This window comes from Haliotis asinina, chromosome 8 (assembly GCF_037392515.1).
Source record: "Haliotis asinina isolate JCU_RB_2024 chromosome 8, JCU_Hal_asi_v2, whole genome shotgun sequence".
Classification (NCBI taxonomy): Eukaryota; Metazoa; Mollusca; class Gastropoda; order Lepetellida; family Haliotidae; genus Haliotis; species Haliotis asinina.
The window spans coordinates 17,962,861-17,987,904 of record NC_090287.1 but is presented as its reverse complement, the minus strand read 5'-3'; the positions used below and the strand labels follow the sequence as shown (position 1 = coordinate 17,987,904).

At 39.3% G+C, this 25,044-nt stretch overlaps 1 protein-coding gene across 2 annotated transcripts; it reads right to left on the bottom strand.

Moving 5' to 3' along the window:
* Positions 1-773: 773 nt before the first annotated feature.
* Positions 774-24,560, bottom strand: LOC137293887 (ciliated left-right organizer metallopeptidase-like). Of its 2 annotated transcripts, XM_067824670.1 has the most exons (15): positions 24,040-24,560; positions 20,885-20,963; positions 20,223-20,274; positions 17,567-17,716; positions 16,497-16,625; positions 11,216-11,294; positions 10,527-10,672; positions 9,794-9,856; positions 9,301-9,403; positions 6,754-6,820; positions 5,445-5,538; positions 4,716-4,811; positions 4,468-4,590; positions 3,488-3,624; positions 774-2,773 (listed from the first exon to the last, which is right to left on the bottom strand). In XM_067824670.1, the coding sequence occupies exons 1-15, from the start codon at positions 24,389-24,391 to the stop codon at positions 2,656-2,658; spliced, it is 1,788 nt and encodes a 595-aa protein (XP_067680771.1). In that variant the 5' UTR covers positions 24,392-24,560; the 3' UTR covers positions 774-2,655. The 2 variants fall into 2 exon arrangements, with proteins under 2 accessions (XP_067680771.1, XP_067680772.1); XM_067824671.1 differs by lacking the exons at positions 774-2,773; positions 3,488-3,624; positions 4,468-4,590; positions 4,716-4,811 and adding an exon at positions 4,859-5,157 and having other exon boundaries at positions 24,040-24,556.
* Between the last annotated feature and the right edge of the window lie 484 nt (positions 24,561-25,044).

Here is a 25,044-nt window from a genome sequence, read left to right as displayed (position 1 = left end):
TACAAAATTTGAAATGAGGATGTGCTTGCTATGCCCATTGCAAGTAAACTTAGTCTCAGTGTATTCTGTTACACTCCACCACTGAGTCTAACAAAACCTAGTAGGAGGTCGCGTCAGGTATCCTTTGAGCAATTAATGACTGTCCAATCAAACAGTAGATGTTAAATAGATTTAACCAATCAGACAACGGCTACTATTTTGGGATCGGACGTACATTCAAAATATTCAGGTCATGGACACAGATCTCTCCACAAACAAAAATCTGCATATAACACAATTATTTGACCTGCAATATATAAGCTTTGGGGTTTCTGTTGACATGGTTACCATTACCTAATATTTCCAGAAGATGACATTCTTGAATATTTTCCCGAAAACACCATTTTCAGTGACTGTTTACTTGCCGTTGTCATGGTTGTACTTAAGCTGTGTGCATCACCTGGAAGCGAGCGTACGCTAAATAGCATTCGGAATCGTTTGGGTATGAACCTTTTGAGATGAAAAGTTCAAAAGGTATGTGCAAATGTCCCCTTTCGCAATTTGGTAAGCTGTGTTCTGATTAATCAATCTCAAAGGTTACCTGACGCGACCTCCCATAAGGTTTTGTTAGACTCCGTGTTGGAGAAAAGTACTGAGACTAAGTTTATTTAGACTGTTCCTATGCCGTATTTTTTTGTCGTGCAAATGCACCGCATCCCACAACACAGTACAACTTTGTAGGCTTCTTCCTGTTTCAGGGTTTCAAAAAGCCAAACAGATAACAAGATACCTTATCATACATAAAATCGTTTAATAAAATACTATGCCATACAGTATAAATATCTAAAAGAAATGCAGTTATAAAACTTGATTGTGGATCAAAACTGCCACTTCCAGTGAATAAAATGGACAAACTCTAAGGCTATGAAATTAATATATACACATAAGGCACTTCTATATTATGTGCTCAAATGGACAATGCTAGTCTCTACAAAAGAAATATATTTACAAATAAGGCACTTCTACAGTAGGAAGCATTGAAGTTTAATTATGCATAACACAATTAAATAACTGGACACTTAAATAAGACAACACTTGGAAGAGACTGACATCACAGGGGAAGCACATTGTATGTCTTGCGCAGCATATTAGATTGGAAAAGACATAACAAAGCATGATTAACAATGGTGAGACGATAACACTAAACGATTATCTTTTATGGCATAATAAATTCTTGTTCAAAAGCTTCAAGAACATGACATCATACTTTGTATCCATGGAAACAGTGGACAGGGATCTTGTTGACAGGTTGCACTGCATGTTGCAGTTGGAAAGGAGAGGTTAATATAGCTTTGATTGCAGTGGTAGTTGATCTGTTCTTAAACAGGACATCAAGCAGTGTACACTTTCATTCCTTATCATTGCTCTTCATTATGGCTGACAGCAAGATTTGAGAGTTTGATACTGCAAAAATTCCAGAAAATAGGAAAGAAGAAGTTTGTATTATGGTATCAAATGATCACCATTGGTTTTGAAGAACAAATTGATTGTTAACTGTACTCAACAACACTGGTCCACTGGTCACAGGGATTCAAAAAGTTTTCTTGAAAATCACAGTATGAAATATTTGAAGCACTTACAACAGACAAATACATGGAATCAGCACAGGCTGAAAGAGAAATATTTTCTGGTGCAAAACACATTCTTAGCACTCTTCTATGTTACAGATGAATTAACACTGTTGTGGAAGATGGAAATTGTCGTTTTGGCAACTAGATCAGCTGGCTGTCTCAGTAACAACCACTGGACTCCAGACGCTTTATGGCACAAATAAGAGTTAAAACGCTTTATATCTCTTATGGGTTTTTCTTGGAGGTTGACAACCCCAAATCAAATCTGATATGAACCGCTCTTATAATAAGTTGACTCACATCAGCATGATGCACATTCACGTCGTACAGTTACAGAATGTCACAACATTACAATAGCTGAAGATTTTTAAGTACTCCAGGCCTTGAATGGTTGAAGAATACTTAAATTGTCACAAAGTCTGTAAACAAAGACATACTACATAGTAATATTGCATTACATTTTTTCAATGCATGCCACTGCTAAAGAAAAATATGGAAAGGGCTTCACAAATTATATCAACATATGGTACTGAACTTAAGGAGCCACAAGGTGACCTAAGTGCCCTATTAAATAAAATCACACTATTTCAATGCCTGGAGCTACATTAACTGCAATGAATTATCAAGTATCTATGTTTTCATTTTTCTGAGTGAGTTGGACTACAAAGTATCATTACATTAATAAACAGACTTCCCCAGGTAAACAAAATCCATGTAATGCCCTATGTTTGTTCATCTTGTCCACTGAGCAAAAGTGTTCAAATTATTTTATTTTATTTGGATTCTATTCAATTACAAATACAGACATCTATTGCAATTTGAAATAAATAATAGACAATACAATAAAGCATATTATTGTCCTATAGTAAATCCACTCTTCAAAGAACATTCTCCTGAAATTTACAACCTTAAACTTATACCTTTTGTTAGAAACAGCTGGGAAAACTTTCACTAACCAGTCAATTCTAGTTGGATAAATCAACTATCTATACAAAACATGTATCTAACACATTGTCAGCCAGTTGCCGATGGAAGACCAGCCATCCTATTTTGGAAGCATGTGGGTGAGCTGTAGGGAAACTAGGATGATGGCAGCAACAGTGGCGCTTGAGCAGAGTGGAGCAGAGGAAGACTGGCCACTGCTTTCTGTAGTGGTGCTGGCCCTGTCAATAAAATACAAGCCTTAACAACAGTGTGACCATGAGTGAAATAAGTATCAAGAAGTATGTGAAATCTCCATATCATCATTGTCATCATAAACACAGTTATCGTCATCACCTTCAAGAACGTGTACTCAAATCTTTACTGACAGTAACGTCAAACCGTATCTGAGAGAGAGCTTGATTTCATCCCTATGGAATAACAGGAGAATTGATAGTGTAGTTACAATATATTTGAGAGTGATTGAGTGAGTTTAATTTTACACATGAGCATCGATCTACACAGTTAGGATACAGTGACACATGTCAACCAAGTCAGCGAGCCTGACCACCAGATTCCATTAGTCGGCTCTTCAAGAAGCATGGGTCCCTCATCGAAGATCAATTCTAACAAGAATCTTAACTGGGAGAATATTATTAAAAAGAGAGCAGTGTCACACTGTGTATGTTATAAGGCAAACAACGATGTCACACTTTACCCGTATGTATATAAGGCAAACAATGATGTCACACTTTACCTGTGTGTGTGATAGGGCAAACAGGGTGATGTCACACTTTACCTGTGTGTATGACTGGGCAAACAGAGTGATGTCACACTTTACCTGTATGATAGGGCAAACGATGTCACACTTTACCTGTGAGTATGATAGGGTAAACAGTGATGTCACACTTTACCTGTCAGTATGATAGGGCAAACAAAGTGATGTCACACTTTACCTGTCAGTATGATTGGGCACAGTGTCAGAAATCTGTGTTGTGGTCGTTGCTTGTGTGCTAGTGAGAGGTCGAGGTACAGTGGAACAGATGCGTGCGGCATGACTTGGGCATTTCACAACACCAACATAACCAGGAATCTGTCAGCAGGAACATAAATGCCATGAAGTAACAGACAAAAAGCACCACCAGGAGTGTGAGCAGAGTTAGTCACACTTTATAAAATCTTATACTGCACATAAGTGTTCTATATAATGATAAAATCATAAAGCTGGTGTCAAATATAGCTTGTTAAACTTGCCCATTTTTATGAACATTTTTATGCAGATAAAGGTTCAGCTAAAATGCAGAAAATCAGCGGCAATGCAGCAGAACTATGATTAAGGCTGTTTGAAACTACTTAGACCAGAACAAACAAGTGTCTGCCACAAACATGGCAATGTCCCCCCACCGCTAAATGTTACTAGTTTTTATCTTTCAGGCAACAAAGAAAATTACATTTTGTGCGATGTACATATTGTCGTAACAAGATTTTGAACTTGTCCTGTGACCTTGAAAGTGAGTTCAAGGTCACCCTGAAATGACTGGTGTCTGTATAATCACTCACTATAGGCTGTTGACATGACTGAAGACACTGGGGGCAACATTTCATGATATTGTGTTTATGTAAGTTTGAAAAGTGGTCAAAGTGTGACCTTGAACATAAGGATAAGGTCACCCAAAAGAGAGTGGTATCTGGATACCTGCCCAATGTAGACTGTCACCAAATTTGAAGACATTGGGTACAGCAGTTTGTGAGATATCACATTAACAACAACCTGGACATACATACGGATGCTGCTAAAACACACAGTCTTTAGTTGATGATATCAAAATGAAACAATTCTGAGCGTTGCATAAGGCCAATAGCGCTTTTTGCTGTATCTGTAAAACTGGTCTCAACGTCATATGAAGTCTCTGACTGTATACCATAAAACACCTACCTGCAGCAGTGTCCCAGGTGGACAACGCATCCAACTAGAGTTATCTACCCTGACCATCAGATTCCGTTCATAACAGTGGGCATGGAAGCATCTAGGTGTGAGGACTGATGGGGCTCCCTCAGACTAAACAAACAAATAAAATATTATACATTTTCCGCCATTTGGAATGGATTTATTTGCCTCATGCTATACATATTTCATTGAAAAAATGTTTTGCAGATGGTCTTTTGGTAGGTGGAAACTCTGACCTTTGATATATTTGAGAGAAAACATCTGCTGTCCTTAGAGAACACTTCCAGCGTGACGTTGGACGGGTCTATTGTGGGCACCTTCCAGCACTCATCCTGTTGACAAACATACTTCAGGACTAAGAACAAGACAACTGTAAAGTTGCTATGTAATATCATCATTGAACTCTGATTATACATGTATTCATCTTCTGAACAACTACTAAGGTCTGGCCACAGGTGATTTAACCTGAGAATGAAAGAGAAAATGTGAAGATCTGAAGTAAAGAATGACCTTTAGCATCCCATGTTTGTCATTAGAGGCAACCAGTAGGATCAGATGGATAGGCTTACTGATTTGCTTAATGCATTTCCTTTTATCCTTACACAGATTGCTGCTCATGATATCCATCACAGGATTGTCTGACCCAGATTGGATTACGTAAACACAGGTGGACCATTGCTGAGTGTAAACAATTGTTAATAAATGAGCAAACAATATTAACTTTATGATAAATATGGGTGAGTGAGTGTGTTTGGTTTTATGCTGTTTTTAGCAATATTCCAAAAATATGACAGTGAGGAGAACAGAAATGGGCTTCACACGTGGACAAAATTGAATAAGGAACAGTGTATCCATGATAGGATTCAACCCTAGGTCTTTGGTCTGACAAAAGTGTAAAAAGATCTAATAGGCCATCCCATTATTGTTTAAACTGAAGACAGTAACTATAGGACAGAATTACTCACCCCGGGCTGAGACTCGAACACTCGGCAAGGGGTTATATGGGAGTTGGTGCTACACTTTGCTTTATCCCAGTGTAGGAAGTGACATCCAGGGGCCCTGCAAAGGAGCAAAGAAGTCATTGCCATGCATACATGCTGATGATTAATTGTGACATCTTAATCTGATACAGGCCTTCTGAATAAGTCTCTCTTAATGCAATGAAACACGAGGCAACAGGATCATAAACAAGTTTTTTAAGTTGCCATAACCTACTCATACACAGCTTGACACACAGAATATGAAGCTAAATCTTTGGCTTGCTACAAAAACTAATACATGCTTTGTAGTATTGTTGGCATTGTGTGACTACTACTAATCTCCAAGAAAAACACACTCTGGTTTCAGATTGTTGTATGCTTTGTACAGTCAGGCCGCGTTAGTCCGGACCCCGACAATCCGATTCCCGCGATATCCGAACAATAGCCAGCTGTAACCAATCTTGCTTACTATGTAAACTCATTACCTGTTGATTCAGTAATCCGGTGCTTCACTCTCCGTATCCGAACGTTAATCAGCGGTAACTGATTAGCTAATTACACATAGTTTTGCTTCATTAATCCGGCGGTACATCAAAAAGGTTGGGATAATCCCTTCACACGATGAGCCCCATTCAGTGGTAATTGTTAAGTGACACTTGCGAGTTGAAGATGTCGTTAGTTTGTGATTTTGATCAATTAGTAGGTCTCACTTTTGGTTAGTTGGAGTAATACCTGTCATGCTTACTTCCTGTATAAAACAGTGATCGTGTCAAAATGAGATCACCTGACGCTTGTCAGTCATAATGACAAGACCCGCCCCTAGGCGTAAAAGATGTGAAATTACTGCAGCACAAAAAAAAGAGAAAACCCTAAAGCCAATATTGATCTTATGTGTAAACATTTTGGTCAAGAATTCGGACAGTCTATCGGCAACAGCACAATTTCGGACATCTGATATGTTTTGTGATTGGCTATGATCATTTGACAGACAGATGCAATCACGTGGTTGACACGTGATCTTACTTCGTAACAATGCTGTCAGTCACAAGTATGCCAATGTCAAACTGACCAACGTGAAAGTTGATTTCTTGCTCCCAAACACCACATCGCACATTCAGCCAACTTGTACACGTTCGTATGTTTTTGTATTGCCATGTCAAAGGGAAGTAACCCTACTGTAGTTGTGTTCATAAAAGTTCGTTTCAGTAGTCCGTACGTTTCACTATCCGAACGTTTTTTATGAAAAACAGAAGTGTTCGGATTAACGCGGCCTGACTGTATATTAGTCACTCACTGTTGTTGACAGAAGTATTCCACTTCAAATTTACAATGAGAAGGGAGTCCAAAACTACACCCAGCTCCTGAAACAAAACATCATGCAGTCGTACTTGTCAACATAATGTTCATTTCAGCTCAAATGTCTCAATCCAAATTTAATCATGATATCAAGTGAGTGAGTGAGTTTAGTTATACGCTGCACTCAGCAATATTCCAGCTATATGGCGGCGGCCTGTAAATAATCTAGTCTGGACCAGACAATCCAGTGATCAACAACATGAGCATCATTCCTCGAAATTGGGAACTGATGACATGTGACAACCAAGTCAGTGAGCCTGACCATACGATCCCGTTAGTCGCCTCTTACGACAAGCACAGTTGCCTTGTATGGCAAGCATGAGACCATCACGGGTCCCATGATATCAAAGCACTGATGTGTTACATTGAATTGCTTAGAGTAGTGTCCAAACCTAGCCTTTTCCTTTGAGAGTCTTTACTCTTTAAAACTACTCTGAGCATAACCAAATAGTCAAGTATGGTTATAATTTTGAGTGGGTACAGGTAATTTTATGCCACTTTTAGTTTTAGCAATAACCCAGGAAACCAGAAATGGGCTTCACACATCATACCCATATGGGCAAATGAACACAGGCAAATGCTTTAACCACTAGGCTAGGCGAAGGCTGAGAGTTGAGACAAAAAGGTCAAGCATGGGATAAGACTTACACCCCTTTATGAGTATGCTATGATCACAGAAATCAACTATTCACCATCAGTCTAGTGAGTTAAAAATACTTGATAAAACTCGAAGAAATACAGGCCAGCCTACAAGTGCTACACTAACTGAAGGTTCATGAACAGACAAAAACTTGGGTGTATGTTTAAACATAGTTGGAAGCACAACATTCATGCAAACACCGAACATGCTAAACTAGATTGTTTCTGAGACTGCACATCAAGACATCACAGAATTAAGAAACAAATCTGTGTGATGTCTGTCATAAAAAAAATTGTGGGTTCTGACTGACATTTCACTATTAGCACTACTTAAATTGCATAAACAATCTATCATAACATACAGTCTAAATTAACACTAAAATTACACTACTTACAATGATTTCAAAACTGAACAATAAGAACAAAAACATGCCTGTTGACGCTTTTTGTGGACAATGTGGTTAATTACTCAAAGATGAATATTATGTTTTGTCTATCCCTAGAATAGGAGCACTTAGAAAAAAATACACATTATATAATTATGTTGAACCCTACTCAACAATCATTGTTAATTCATGAACAAGAGAAGGAAAACATATCGCTACATTTGTATCTGTATACAGGTAAATTCAAATTTGGAATATGTGGTCCTCACTGAAATGTGATGCCTAGGAGTGGGTATAGCAGAGAACTTTCACATTATGATATATTGCAATTCAAAAGCATATATTGCAATACATATTGCAATATATTGGAAGAATACTTTTTTTCACAAAACCAACTTATGATCGAGTTAATGCTTGATTTATAAAACAAAAAAGCAACAAAATTACTATGCTTATTAGTCTTTAAAGAAAACTTTTAACTTTAAAACAATGAAAAGAACAATTTAACATCAACACAGTGGTTACTACTTTCTCCACACTCAAAAAAAGCCCCAGGACAGCAATTTGACCTGGTCAGAATATATCAGAGATCACTAATGATCTCATTAATGAGTAAATATTTATCCCATCCATATCCAAGACATTGCAAAACACTCCACTGTATAAAGAACGAAACTTCAAACCAAACTTAACTTGATTTCTGATGTGAAAAATGGAAATAACCAAAGATTTCCGAGGTGTTACGAAGTTTTCCGAATGTATATTGAAAAAGCAGTTTTCTATCAGGGTATCACAATATGTATCGATTTCATGTCTGAACCAGTAAATACTGATAAGCTGCTTTTATTGTGATGCCCTAGTGACGTGTGGCAGATACATGGTACAATAGTCCTCATCACATCTCAAGTCTCATATGAATAAAACCTGTCTTCAAATACAATTATGATTTGAGAAAATAAAACACAAACATGAAAAGAAATGGTAAAAAATGTCTGGAAGAAAAGCAGCAAGAAATTGTATATTTTCAACTTATTAAACTTCATTATAAGGAAAGATACACAATTTGGATGTCTTAATCATATGAATGAGTTAAACCTTAAACCATTGGAGATAAATCATAGCACACCCACTTATCAAATTCATAGCAAATCCAGCATTTAAAGACAGAATCCTGTGGTACTAAGGGAAGACAACTTAACACAACTTAGGCTGTTTAAGACCACAATGTCCTGGTGCCTCTTCGAGAGGAATGGAGTGGGTGAAAAAAATTCACACAAAAGAAGATAACAAGTAAGCAGATAACGAACTACAAGAAGTGCGGAAGCTGTAACTTACCTGACAAGAAGCCACAACATTGATGAGGTCAACACGCAACATGCAGCACATGATGACCACGTGTTACAGTAGGGCTAGTTTTAAATGCACTATGTGCTCATGCACTTTACGACATTGAGTCCCACCTCTCCCCCACAGATACACATCAGCCTGGCTGTAGTCCACCTTATACCACCCCGAGTCCTCAAACAAGGCTAGGGTTATCGAGTCAATGAACGTTAAGTGAGGCTGGAACAGATAAACAAATGACAACATTGCTGAAGTACATGTGAATATATTCCTCGTTCACAGGGTTTCTTAGGTACTAAAGTTACTTGTTCATAATGATGCTCTTCTAAACCTTACCTTTGTTATTTGTGTTTTTTGGTTTTTCATTCAAGTTTCAATCATTTAAGAATATCAGATCTCATAATATCAACAAATCGAAAACAACTTAAAGAATTTTGAGGCTGTTCAAAAGAAATTTAAGACAATCTATTTAAAACATTGGAATACATGAAACAATATGCTGCAGAAATTATTTGCATTTACTCCTGATTATGCCATTGAGAGATTTATCAATGTTGATGCCTATGCTTTATCAGTTTATACAAACAGCTGAGAGAACACTGGGCTTACCATGCCTTGTTTAGCAGCCATTATTGATCCCTGCATTGTGCGAGAGTCCCAATGGGACGTATTCTGAAGAAAAGCAGGAATACAAAGCTGAATTCATTCCCTCAAACCTTTGTGATGATTATGTAAAAAGAGTTTAAGAGAACAGCATCAACCATTTCGTCTGAAGTAACATGTGCTGGAGGGGTTTCTTAACTTGGTAATTCCTCCACAGAGAGAAAACAGGTTTCCTGGTCTGTCACCCATTGATGCACTCCGGCCTTAATCAGACTGGGAAAATGGTTCACAGAATGAGAAAAGGCTGGGAGGCTAAGTTAGAAACGCCATCAACCAGACAGCAGACCCTAACTAGCACATGATGGTTTTAAGCGAGAAGATCAAAGAATACCAACTTGGCCCAATAGGTAACCTACTTCAGGGGAGTGCTTGGGTGGGTTGTTTTCATGAGTTGTGGTAATAATATCAAAGATACGAAGCAAACAGCACACCCTTATAGTAATAACATTATTAGGTATGTCAATTCAAAATGGTTCATTCGACAGACTTTCATTATAACACGCTATCATCATCATTGACACAATTACAACAGTATCTTTTAAAGAAATGATCATCTTTGACAATCATGTACAAATACAAGTTCTGAAACAGAACACAGAAACCGATCATAATCATGTGTTATTCTTATGAATATGACCACAAACTCTGACAAGCATGACATTGAGAAAGGAGCCCTTACTCTGATATCCATTGGCCCTCCATAATCATACTTATCCAGACAATGGAAATGTTCTTCAGCTATTCTTTTGACCTGTGGTGTCACCAGCCGCATAACGTTATCTTCAAGACGGAGAACTGGCGAGGGATGGACGGTACAGTTCATGCCTGCAGCAGTCAGTGGTCAGTGAGTCAGTAAGTGTTTCAGCAACTTTCTGTCTATATTACAATGTCCTGTAGGTAACCATGTCTAGGCTAGAACCCAATTGCTGACAACATGACAAACAATCTATCATAACCCACCAAATTCAAGAAGTCAAATCAGTATTTCCTTTGTGGTGGAAAAGTAAACATACAAACAATTCATGATGAAAAGAACAAACTGAGGTTCTGTAGCTCACTCCGCAATAGCAGAAAGAATTTTATGATGCCACACTTACAGTCAGTTACAGAGACCCTCCTTGAAGTGCTGCAGATTCCTATACAAATCAGTTTCTATTCAGTAACTTGTACAATTACCCAATACCCAGGCCTGTCATCAAAGCCCAACTTGTTTTCCTGTTTTTAGCTACTGGCAGATATTCTAATTCATATACAAAATCAGATCTGCATTTGGTGATCAAGCTCTTCATATACTTAGCTCCAGGAATTAATCATGAGCACAGGTTTATACCCCCTAAGATTAATGTAAAAAGATTTCTGTATACGAACCATTTTCATTACATTTCTTGTATTTATTGAAGAGCCTCTTGGAAAACCCCAGGGCATGGAATATTTCATGCAGAGCACTCTGAAACATGAAATGTCAGTTCTATAACATCAGAATCAGTTGTGAATCAACTGACTGAAGATTGAGGATCATCTAAACTACTCATGCTGAAAATATATTCATTGCTTGGTCATTTGGATGAACTAATAAAGCCTTAAATATTTCAATCAGAACACCTTTAGCAATGATTATTTTTGTAATTTTTTCAATGTAAGGTTTGTTTGTAATAAAATTTTCATGTATATCAATTAAACTTTATAAACTTCTTACACATAAACTTTCATGATTATCAATTTAAGTTTGTTAACTTCCAACATTTCCTCAGCACTTAGGAAATAGTCAACTTCAGAATAATTCTTTTAATCAAATTGTATTTACTGAATACGTCCTTGTATGAACCTGAACATTTTGTATGGTTCACTAACTGCGGAGACCCAGATACTTCCGTATCATGACAGTCATCGAGAACTTCACTTTTACTTCTAGGTCCGAAGAGTCCGTAGTGGGGAGGAGCATCATATAGCAGAATCAGAGTAGTAGGTCATGTACTAACCACCGGAGATGTACGGTACATTATCTCATGTAAGTAGAAGACCCCCATAGACCAAGGTAAGTAAGATTGTACCTATAGGGCAGACGGACGCGTGAGTTGCTGTGCAACTACCAATGGTCCGAAAGACTGTAGCCCCTCCATATCTTCCACCCCCAAGTCCCGCAAGTAATGGCTGGCAAATACTTTAGAGGACCACCAGAAGCATCCAGCCATAATGTCAGGAACTGTACAGTTCCTATGCAGGACCATAGTCGAGGCAAACGCTCGAATTTCTTGCGGGTTGTTAGATGACGGGTGTGGAAGATTCTGTGTGTCGTAAGCCGCCAGGATGGTCTGCCATAACCATAAGGCTACTGTGACTGGTGACTTCCCCTCTAGTCGTCATGGAAAAAGGCAAGAACAACCTTTTCCTTGTTCCATGAGGAGGAGAGGACTTCCTGATATATGATCGGAGTTCCTGAACTGGACAGAGTATCTGCTCTTCCCGATCCTCTTGTCCAATGATGGCAGTCAGAGGGGGGATGGTCTGGTTGACCTGGCAGCTGGTTCTTTGACAAGAAATCCCAGAGAACATCCAAGTGTACAGTACCATGGTCTGTTGAAACCAGACCCTAGTCACATCCAGCGCGTGAATTTCACAAACTCTCGTTGCTGTAGCTAGCGCTAACAGAAGCACCATCTTCCCCGTTGAGTTGTCAAACGATGCTCTGTCCAGCAGCTTGTAGGTGCGACCTCTCAAGTGCTGTAGCACGACGTTCAGGTCCCACGCAAACGGACAGAACTTAACCTTTTGGTCCTCCAGCTTGAATGCCTTCACCATACCAACCAGTTCCAGGATCTTTGAGACCTTCCTATTTTCTCTGACAGCTAACACTGAGTTTAATGCTGACAGGCAAGTCCCAATGGTACTGCCCTTTAGTTTCCTCGAGGACCATAAAAGCTCCGCCAGGAACTGGGGTGAAGCTAACAACGAGTCCTGTGACTACTGGGCACAGAACTTCTCAACTGTAGCCCACTTGTCATCATACAGTGACTGAGTGGAAGCTCTGTGCACCCTAGCGATGATCTTTGCCACTTGAGATGAGTACCCTTTGGCCCTCAATGTCTTTTGCAGATGGACCAGACACAATCAATCTGGAAGCCGATTAGTTGAAACGTCTCTCAATGCAACACATACTCTGTTGGAGATAGACGAAGAGGGCAAGATAAGGTGTCTGTCATGAAGTTGCAGGCTCCTGGTATGGGAGACTCCTTTATTTGGAGTTTCAGACTGTCGACCACGTCGAAGGGTAGAAACGTCAGGTGTAGTAGAGGTCGAGGCCTCATTGACCCTTGTTTACGTAGAAGGCTACTGTTGAGTTGTCCGTCTGGATCATCAGTAGCTTGTCTCTCAGTGTTGTCGACCAATGATGGATAACATGCATCACCACTTTCATCTCCCACTGGCTGATGTGAAGAGCTCGATCTTCCTTCTTCCAGAATCCGCCTGCAGCCTCGTTGATCAGATGGGCACTTCATCCTTGGAGAGACGTGTCTACCTAAAGATGGTTGTTGAATGCCGGCTCTAATATGTAAGTTCCTGCACAAACATTGACTGGCGAGTCTACCATAACAGGTATGCCCAATGTCATAAACCGCTCAGGACATGAAACCGTGACCCAGAAACTGCTGTCATAGACGTATTCATCGTCTGGTCATATCCTGAGGTGACGTGAGCAGACCGAGTAGACATTATTACTGACATAGTGATAACGGACAGAATAGAATTTGTTTTAATCATCGGCTTGAACTTTGACCCTCAAAACCTGGGACAGCGATGTGATGAATCAAAGAATCAAAGAATCAAAGAAGAAACAAATGACGCTGTAGACGCCTAGTCCATTGTGTAAACGACATTTTTCCATCGTAAAATGACTGTAAATCAAGCGAAACTTCCTAACACTGGAATAATAACATCACATTCTGCATAGGGAGTTGTCCCTCGAGGACCAATCAGAATGTAGATGTAACATCACTAGCTTCCTTTGTAGGACGTTGTCTCTCAGGGACCAATTAGATTGTAGATGTGACGTCACTGGTGTAGCAGATAACTGATCATCGTGAAATCCTGTTCATGGTGATACGCTTGCTAGCCTTTAGGCTTGTCTGTAACCATGCTTGAAACTGATGTAGACAAATTGTCTTCCAGGTAGATGTGTTGGAATTTTTTCCCCAGGAGATAATACTGTCATCTCTTGTGACCAGAGGTGTAGTTTGAAAAAACAAACTTTCGCTGCTAGAAGCTGATGTAGACAAACTGTAACGTAAGGATCTTTGAGGATGCGACCAGTTCCTCCAAAAGATGCCCAGTCTCCCACCTACTGATGTAGGAAAAACTGGCGTGGCTGGGGACGCTGTACGGACATGCCCCAATAGGTCGTGAAGCACCTTGCCCTGTCACAGGAATAACGACGTCAAATGCTACAACCGGGACTTGTTAACTTCAGTCAAATCAACAGCCGCCGCTGACACCAGCTAGCACCAGCTTCAAGATACGCCGCAGTCTCTGTATCAATCGCTTGTATTCTGTAATCATGTACTTTATATGTGGAGTAGGAGGAAAGTCTCCTAATGGCCTCATCTGCCCCAGAGTCCGCAAAATCAAGACTATGAACTTTATAGTCCTGTTTCTTTGACCTGGGTGCCCTAATTGTGGAATTTAACGACAATTTGGCAAAGTTCTCGTTCAAGCAGGATATGGCGTCGGTCACCATAGGATGTGGCAGAATCAACTCCGGCACAACTCTGACAGTCCTGGCGCTGTCCAAACCTGATGACAGGGAAGGGCAATGTGGGAGTGTCAGCAATCCAATCACATATTGCAGAAAGTGGCAGGTACGAGCCCTGCATCACGTGTGCAGGGTCTTTCCCATAATCAGGGGAAAAATACCGCTCCTCATCCACATCCAAAAATATGCCCAACTTGCGCTCCAGCGCCTGTTTCCTATGCGCCCACTGCTCCCTCTCCTACAATAGAGAGATCTGGCCCGACAATCCGGAGATCTGAAGGAAGATGGACATATGCTTGACAAGCTGCTTGGGGGGCTACTCACACCTGCACGCTCTGCTCTCACTCTGCTAGAACACTCCTCAACCAGCTGCCTCTGTGCATCTTGACCTCTTGCACTGGTGACAGTAGTGGTGTCTCTTGGCGCTCCATACGCCGATGCGCCCAACCCTTGCGCCGATCTCATCAAGCCCGGTGCTTCTGCTGATTGAGATGCGCCCATGGGCGCCAGTGCCGGTAAACGGATGTGCTCCTCTCTCGGCGTCGCTGCAAAGTCCAGGACCAATGGTGGAGCACAAGTAGTAGGCGCCGTCAGCTTTTGAGATGCACCCGACGTCATCGAGTGAGCGAGTTTAGTTTTGCACTGCACTCAGCAATATTCCAGCTATATGGCGGTGGTCTGTAAATAATCGAGTCTGGACCTGACAATCCAGTGATCAACAACATGAGCATCATTCTGCGCAATTGGGAACCAATGACATGTGGCAACCAAGTAAGCGAGTCTGACCACCCGATCCCGTTAGTTGCCTCCTACAACAAGCATAGTCGCCTTTCCGATGTCATTCGAAAGGATAGGTACTAGCAATGATCGCAGAATTCGTTGTACCTCCAGGTGCGCTACGGCGTCTCGCCTTGACAAGTCCACCAAAGTCCTGGGTAGTTGGCGACGGTGTCAGCGTTGGCATCGACCTCGGTAACGGAGTCAGTGTCTGCATCAGCGTCGGCTCCACTCTCAATGAATTATCAGACACTGCCCCAAGCTTCTCAAGTGCTGGCTGCAACTCCAGTGTACAAGGCGCCGATCCTGATGAGGCGAACGGGGCATCTTGCATAACATTTTCCTCTTCCCAACCACAGCTAGGAAAACTTTAAACTCTGCACTTGTTGAACTTGTACACGCCGCACAACGCTGCTCAAGGGTGCATGACACTGTAGCACAATCCAGACACCAGGGGTGAGGATCTTTGCCGGACTTCAGGCCTTTATACACCATGCACAAGTGTTGTCATACGCAGTATTGTAATAAAACGAAAATATAAACGTGAATATGAATGAAAGAAAAACACCCTTTACTACGTAATGGACTGCTCCACTCGCACATACAGCAGCTGCCTTGCAAATGACAAGTGAAATTGTTGTCCCTACGATAGGGACAGCAAAAATACACTAGATACAGCAGCATGTGACAAAAAAATGAAACACAAAAGCTTAAATACGGCGGAAGAAATATCAACAAAAACAAATCTGCCGACAAACAAAATCGATCCACATAATATTACAGAGGCAACATCAAAAATAGGAGACACACGACTGTGTCTCGTGTGAGGTAGCTGACAAGTGTACAAGAGCGAATTTATACGCTATAATCGACACAAAGATTGAAACATTTTACCTACCCAAACACCGAGAACTTATAAAAGCAATCAGTGTAAAAGCGCAGTAAATCAAACTTAGCTGAAAAAAAAGCAACCCAAACGCGTCTAGACAAGACGACGCTTGAAGTAAAAGTGAGGATCTGCTATAGACCTATGGTAAAGTAAGTAAAAAATTCAGCTTTTAGAGACATCTGACATGATGCTGTTACCATTCCCTAAAACTGAACTGTTCTGTAGTAATACTGTACCCAGTATAGCCTTTCGTTGTTGAAGCCTGGCTTTCTAAATGCTGACGGACAGAAGTTGACATGTCCAGCCACTGGACGGTCAGTCTGGTCAACTCGGCAAAATGATGCATAGGCCAACACTGTGTCTCCCTGTGGAAAGATTGGTTGATGCTATATAGTGAACAACCACGAAACCATGAATAGCTAAAGGACTGTTCGTAATATATGCTAGGACATTGGAGGTGGTGATACTGCTTTATAGCAAGCACAATGAGAATGACTTCCCTCAAAATTTATGTATGAAGTAAGTGACCCCCTTCATGTACAAAATTGATGACATCCCTATAATTTTAAAGCATAATGTTTTACTATTTTTACGTACAAACTTGCTGACCCAGTCCATGTTTACCAAATAAATGAGCCATTTACCTCCCCAGAACAAAATGGGTGACTCGCTTTTATTATCACCATCTCTCCATGAATGGTCCCTAATCACCACATATGCAAAGTAGGTCTTGAATGAATCACCTATGCGGCAAATAACATACATATTATGAATACTGGGTAACAAATATAACAGGTCAGCAGCAGCAACAACGAAATATAACTACTTGTCATGTTTCTTGTTGACAATGTTAATTTATCATGAGCATGATCAATGACCCAATTTTTGCCATTTTAAACAGGAAAAAGCGCTGACAATTATCTTGCATTTATTCCATTTTGTAAACCCAAATTAAAGTAAAACCAGTCTAAAGCAATAAATAAAATACAAAAAAACCCAAAACAACAAAACCCCAAAAACCCTGAACCAACAAAAACAAAAGAAAAAACAGTTATGCATACAACTAAATGGATATGATGCAATGGCTAAATAGCAATTACGATCCCAAAAATATACTTTGAAGTGAAATGAACAATCCATGTACGGTACAGTGGGATCCTCTGAATGGAGAAACTACCCCTCCCAGTGCACTTGTCCTGATTACTGAAAAAAGGTGATATACATTGATATTCCTCATGTACACTGACACAGTCACAATGGACAGACTCATTCCCTAAATATCAAACTATGTCAGAAAGATACTCACCGAGCCAGAACAGACATTAGTGATCTCTGCCGTCACATACAGAACATAGTCTGCATTCTCTATACCAACGCCATCAGGTTCGTGGTGAAATGGTACTGACTGACTCCTTCCATTGTACACAGAGTAACCCTTCAAATGGGATTTTGGTATCTGCAATAGTTTCATCATTTTAGTATCTCGTCATGATAATCATGATGGAAAATATTTCAAAATTCCACAAGCAGTTCATCGTTGGATGAATAGTGAACACTGATATCAGTAATCTCATTAAAATTTGATCCTGGAACTTAGTACAGCTAAACGAAGGTCTTAGACAACCCACAAAGGGTCACATCAAAAGAATCTGAAAGAAACGTGACTTAATGAAGCAACATTAGCCAATCAGAAGACAGCTTACTAAAAGTAAAACATTACAACAGTAGTTGCAAACAGGTGACTCCCCTACAATGTTTAAAACATGCATAGTCACTTCAGTGACATAAGCACCACTGCAAATTATCGAATCAGATTTAAAGAGTGCTGAATGTGAAGGTCGTAATATAAAACAAAGTTAAATGTTAACAAAAACATGACAAGTAAACCTCTGTTGACATGATGCCTTGTAGTTGAATAAGCACAAATATTTTCAAGACTCACTTTGGTCGTGACTTGAATGTCTTTGTGTATGAAATGTGCAAAAATAATAATAAACAAACTGCTTATTGAAAAAACATTTAAGGGAAGTCTTGAAATTTAGAAAAAAAAGAATCCAGCTACCTGATCTTGACAGTCTAAGTAAACTTTGTCTCAGTGTATTTTGTCACACTTCACCACTGAGTCTAACAAAACCTAGTAGAAGGTCGCGTCAGGTAACCTTTGAGCAACCAATGACAGTCCAATCAAATGCGAGACGGTTAAATAGATTTAACCCATCAAACAACGGCTACTATTTAGGGATCAGAGGGACTTTCAATCAAAATATTCAGGTCACTGACACAGATCTCTTCACAAACAAAAATCAGCATATAACACAGTTTTCTGACCTGCAGTATATACGCTTTGGAGTTTCTGTTGACACAGTTACCATTAGCTAATATTTCCGCAGGATAACATCCTTGAATATTGCCAAAAACACTATTTTCAACGACTGTTTACTTGCCGTTGTCATGGTTGTACGTATGCCGTGTGCATCACCTGGAAGTGACCGTAGCATTCGAAATCGTTCGGGTATGAACATTTTCGAGATACAAAGTTCAAAAGGCATGTGCGAATGTGCACTTTCGCGATTTGGTAAGCTGTGTTCTCATTGGTCAATCTCAAAGGTTACCTGACGTGACCTCCCATAAGGTTTTGTTAGACTCAGTGGTGGAGTGTAACGAAAAGTACTGAGGATAAGTTTACTTAGACTGCTGATCTTGAGATATTTTGCTGATGATCTTAACATGCAGTTAACATTCTGAAATCTTCAAAGTGTTGCTGTGACTTTTAAATTATGTGAAGGTCACCAAAATTGACCGGACGCTGCACTGTCCCTAGGTAAAGCTTGGTGTTGAATATGAAGAAAATTCAGGGATTACTTCTTGAAATATCTCGCTCACAAGGGTAAAACGTTAATGTCCCCTTGTGACCTTGAAATGAAGGTCAAAGTCATCAAACCATTCTGGCGCCTTTCTCATACTGTGAAGAACCTTGGTACCTAATATGAAAAGAATCTATTCTACGGTTCTTAACACAGTCCAATTCATAGGTGTAGACAGATGGAGCCTAATACTAAGTCCCCCAATTCACCTTAAATGTGGGGGATAAAAAATAATTCAATTTCAGTAAAACATGAGTGAATTTCAAATGGAGGGGTGAAGCGGTATGCAGGTATTCCCATGAGCTACAGAATGTCTCTTCTGATTCAAATGATGAGTGGGAGACAGACAATGCTTTTGACTGGATCAGTCATACAGCCTACAAATTCAAAATACATTTTCAAATTCTCATGGGATTCATCAACAGAAAATACATTCCAACTGTCACTTTCCAGATCTGGTAAACTGTGCTCTGACTGACTGTAACAGATGTCCTCAGATCTTTTGTAAGTTGTATCAATAAGTACTATCTGATGATAATGACAATGAATCCAGATGGTCACAGTATTCTCAACTTTTTTCTGCAGTGACCTTAATTTGGGGCACATATTTACAAATGTTTCATAATAGGAACAAAAAGAAATCTAAGCAATAAGATGACGTCATGCCCATACTGTTACGATGAATTCTGACAATAGTTGAACTCAGATTGCTTTAAGGGATGAATCCCATGGTGATTGTACTTAACTTCCCTTATCATGTTCACATCAAATACCATCTCCACTCCATTTCCAATAGTATAGTTTAAAAGTTAAGTCTTTAATTCAATGTGCGATAATTTTAATTTCTTGATTTATGGCTGAGCCAAGACAATAATGAAAATTAAAAATGCTGTTGTGTGTTTAACTGAAAATGCATTCTCAAGTGTTCATCTTTTTGGAAATAGAATGCCGAGTTCTTGTTTTGCCACTAGCATAAAAAGTACCCTTGACATTTTGACAATGTGCTGACCAAGACAAACCCTCATCAGGTACAAAATCAACCAGTGAACAGAAGCTATTCAACTTGATGTAAAAGAGCCACTAAAACCACACTGTTACCTTAAAATAATCCATGCAATAGTCTTGCTTTATGCCATCAAGTTGAGAACATCTACAAGAATAAAGAAAGACTGGTTATGGACAATATTGCTTCAATATAAGTATTATGCATTCACCATTTTAAGCAGTATTTCAGTGGTAGCTGATTGTAAATACTATCCATAATGATCCATATCTTTAGCACGCATTTAATGAAATGAAATGAATGAAAAACAAATCAGCCATCCTGACTGAAATTGACTACTTTCTCCAGAATGGAATCTTGATTGAAGTTAGGTAATTTGCATGTAGCTTGTTGATATCATTGTACTGAAAATGTGAACTTTTACTTTCAGTTGGTATGATATTATGACGTCATACCATTGTTGGAGATACAGTTTTTCAGCTGAGATTTGGCGGTTACAGTGACAGCAGGTAATATTTTTTTTCAGATGTCATCCTCCAGGGAGGGGCAACAAAGAAATTTCTTAAAGCATCATTGGCCAATGAAACTAAAAATTTTACATGAAGGTAAGATAAAATGTGATAAGACATTGCTATGTTAGCTGGCCTCACTAAAGAAAAGAGAAATCTCTTCGGAATCTGACTTGAAGAAAATACCTCAGGCACTAATCATGCTAATTATGTTAATTTTGTCAAGAATTTATCCCAGTATTACTTACTTTCCCTTGTTGATTCCTGATGACCATGTTTTTGTGCATGGTGTCCTTGACAGCAATAGTGGTCCCATCACAGGTTTGACTGTAAACAAAAAAGTACAGTTACTGTGAGCGCAAACAAGATGGTAAGGATAATACCAATAATCCACATGATCATAAGTCTAATAGGGACTTATGCAGAATGTCTTCTGATCAACTCTCTATGAGCCATTTCCACTGACTAAATTGGGAACCATGCTGGGATTCGAAGTTACAGATGCTTTCCAGAAACCAATGTTGGTCATAAGAGTCCATTTAATGGATCAAGACGCTCATCAGTTCAATCAGTTATTCATGTTTTGCCATTAGGCAGTAGGAATATTGCAGAATTTGGCATCAAATGTAATGACAAACACACAGGGATTCTGATAAACAGACTAATAAATACTGAGATTGAAAATTCACAAATAATTAGCTATCACAATTAATGAATTGCATAACTGAATTTACCAATGTATACATATGGAAATTAATTAAGCAACACCAAATTCAAAGACACATAAAAACTTAACAAAGTTTAACGAAGTAATTTTGATGATTGATTATTCAATTTTGATGTATTGACATACAGCATGAGCTTTTCATGGGTTGATATGACGCGCGTGAAGCTTGCACAGCGCACGTGCATTGCTTTAACCTCAACTTTCGAAAAATGCACTTTTTCCCTGGGGTGTTTACAAGCGCAGGTTGTCGATTGCATTCGGTTTTTCATTCATTTCAATGTCATGGCACGTAGGAAATTATCAGAGGCCACTCGTTGGCAAATAATCGGCATGAGGAATGCTGGTATGTCTCTAAGACAAATCGGGACTCAAATCGGACGACATCATTCCATAATTTCAAAACTTTTGAAAAAATACCGGGCCACTAATGAAGTTAAAGACCTGCCTAGACCAGGAAGACCCAGGAAGACCACAGTCCGGGAGGACAGAGCTTTACTGAGACTTGTACGGCGCAGGTCCTTCGACTTGAGCTCTCGGTTGAGACAGGAGTGGCTTCCAGGGAGACCCATCTCGAACAGGACTGTTCGGAATCGTCTGAAAGCTGCAGGATACCGGGCAAGGAGGCCAATCAAGCGACCCAGACTGTCTCCAGCCCATAAGGCAGCCCGACTGGCCTGGTGTAATGACCGTTTGCACTGGAACATTGCCTCTTGGAGGAAGGTCCATTTCTCAGATGAGAGCCGGTTCTTGCTGCACATGGTGGACGGTCGTACTCGGGTCTGGAGGCAGAGGAACACAGCAATGGCTCCACGGGACATCCAGGAGACTGTGGCCTTTGGGGGAGGTTCCGTTATGGTATGGGGGTGCATTTCCATGAACTGCAAGTTGGATATCATTACCATCCGTGGCAACCTTAACGGTGTTCGTTACCAACAGGAGGTTCTTGACAGGGCTGTGGTACCTCATTTTGAGAACCATCCTCTGGCAACGAGACCCATATTTATGGACGACAATGCTAGACCTCACAGGGCGCATGCTGTAAATGATTTTTTGCGGCAAAATGCAATTGACAGAATTCCATGGCCTGCCATGAGCCCTGACCTCAACCCCATTGAACATTTGTGGGACTTTATTGGCCGTCGTGTGAGGCAGAGAGACCCACCAGTCCATAATCTCAACGAATTGACGGCTGCCCTGCATGAGGAGTGGAACAGGATCCCCCAGAATCAGATCCGGAGACTCATCCAAGGAATGAGGAGGCGTCTGGAATCGGTGGTGCGTGCGCAGGGAGGACACACTAGATATTGATGAAAGTCGGTGTGCAGACTCTCAGATGACTGTTCTTTCTTTCCATGTGACATTTGTGTTAATACACCTGACAACAACGTCTGTGGATGAATAGTAAATTGTGTCCATTTTTTCATGAATTTAAGACAGTTTTAAGAATTTGGATTTCGTTGCAATAAAGCAAAGTCTTGATACTTTTTCCCTTTAAGTTGTTTGTCAGAGATCGTCTGTTGAATAAAAAAGTGTCAAACTATATCAACCCGGCATATTTTGATTGTCAGAACACTTCAAAGTTGCTCCAATAGAAAAAATTGGGGTGTTGCTTGATTAATTTCCAGGTGTATATTTCTACTTCAATGATTTCAGGTTAAATATTTTTTGTACCCTGTATTATTATCTTTCAAGCATAAATACCACCAATTACTACTGGTAACTGACTTAGTCTTACTTCACTCGCAATTACCAGATTTGAAAGTAAGATCGAGAACACATTGATGTGTTAAAATTTGATCCTGCTTACACACTTTTTTCATTAAAAAATATATTGACAGGTTCTCCCAGAAAAGAATATGTTACTCTGTATCTAGATAGAAAAATGAACATGAATGCTTTTTGTTGAAATACATGTTAGAGGCAAAAGTGTACTCTTTGCAAGTGCTTTTGAGATTTATTATAAGACTGTTAAGGAATCTATGAATGATAAGTAACACCCTGAAAAGATATATAGTTTCTGAGGCTTGTGCAGTAATCATGTGTTAGTTTACTGTTACCATGGTAAACTAAAAGACATAGAAAAAGAAAGACTTCTCCATGAGCATGGTACCACAACAAGCTCTTTACTTTGAACATTAATTAATAATTATCATTCATTAACTATACAAACATGAATATTACTCCCAAACTTTGGAAAGATTTCCAGATGTAACCATTTTTTACTACTTCTTTGCCAAAGAATAGATTTTTTGCTGCTCTAACCCTAACTATTCTAAATCTAAACCCTAAACATGCTAAACCTAGACCCCTAGACATAATCATAATAAACAGAATACATGGACAGAATTCTTAGCTAAAATTTACCTAAATCATATTTTGTTCACGTTTTGTGACATTAACAACTAATTATGTGTTACTCAAACTGATTATGTTTCAGAAAAAAATTAAATTTATTCCAACATAATATATGCTAGTATATGTAATGCATGAATATTACATGTGTTAACACATAAGTTGTTACATGACAGGTCATTTATCATAATTAGTTGAACAGAACAGAACACCACCTTGAAGTTATGACCTTGAAATTTTGTAATAGACACCTGTAGACCCAAACGAAATGGGAAGTATTTGCTTTTCAACAGTTTTAAGTTAACAAAAAAATAAATGACTTACCGGATAGAATTTGACTGCTTTTTCGTATGGCTCTTCCTACGGTATCTTTCAAAATATCGACTTCATCTCCGAAGAGGCCCTTTCCAAAATTATACTCTGGTTTTATCCTAATTGATTGGTATCGATTCTTGGTTGCCCTTTTGTTTCGATCTATATCATAATTTCCAGAGTGATATGATAAATCTTGGTCATTTTCATATTCAAGATATGTAGACTCAACAACTTCCTCCTGTACAAAATCGTGCCAACAATGCATATACACTGACGGCCATATGAATGTGAAAATTATAACAAAGCAAAAGACTGTATCAGCTTTGAAACTGGGCGTCTGTATTTGATATAAACTGGCCATTTTCTGCACGGGTGACGTCCACAATCGCTATCTAGCATCTTTAAGACTTTTGTGAACGTAAGCTATTGTTTTAAATATCATTGTCCGTCGGATTGTTGTATTTCCCGCGTCATAACATGCAAATTGGACACAACAAGTCTTTCTTTTCTGAAACCGGAAGACTGTGACCGGAAGTTAATAACCGAGAAGATGGAATAGTTTAAAAACGGAGAAACGGAGCCCCGTAATATGAATCTGGTTTCAATATTTTAACAACATCTTTAATACAATAATTAAAAAAATTAAGGAACACGTATAAGGCATCTAATGCATTTCTTGTGTTTGTATATGTATTAAATCATGAATATGGGAGCCATGAAATCTGATGTTTAATGTATTCTTGAAATCTATTCTGGTTTCTCTTATGTAAGTACATATTTTCTCTGGAAATGCTAAAGGTAAATTTTTTGGTGAACCTTTTGACCATGGCTTACATGTCAATTTTACGATTTGAGAAATCTGTGCTATTTGTTTGAGCAAAGGTGTGTCATTTGATGCCATCTTGCCATCAAAAATATCTTGCCTGAATTCCCTCTCATCTCCTCTGCAAACTATCCATTATTGGCACATTTTTTTTGCAGAGATTAAATGTTATGTTTGCTTGCTTCATTCTG

What these genes read in the sequence shown, in the direction of transcription:
- LOC137293887 (XM_067824670.1), bottom strand. Translation starts at nt 24,391, where the DNA reads ATGGCCAGTTTATATCAAATACAGACGCCCAGTTTCAAAGCTGATACA. An exon ending in TCAGGAATCAACAAGGGAAA is followed by an intron (nt 20,275 to 20,884) that starts GTAAGTAATACT and finishes TTATTCTTGTAG; the next exon opens with ATGTTCTCAACTTGATGGCA. An exon ending in ACAACGAAAGGCTATACTGG is followed by an intron (nt 11,295 to 16,496) that starts GTACAGTATTAC and finishes TTCATGTTTCAG; the next exon opens with AGTGCTCTGCATGAAATATT.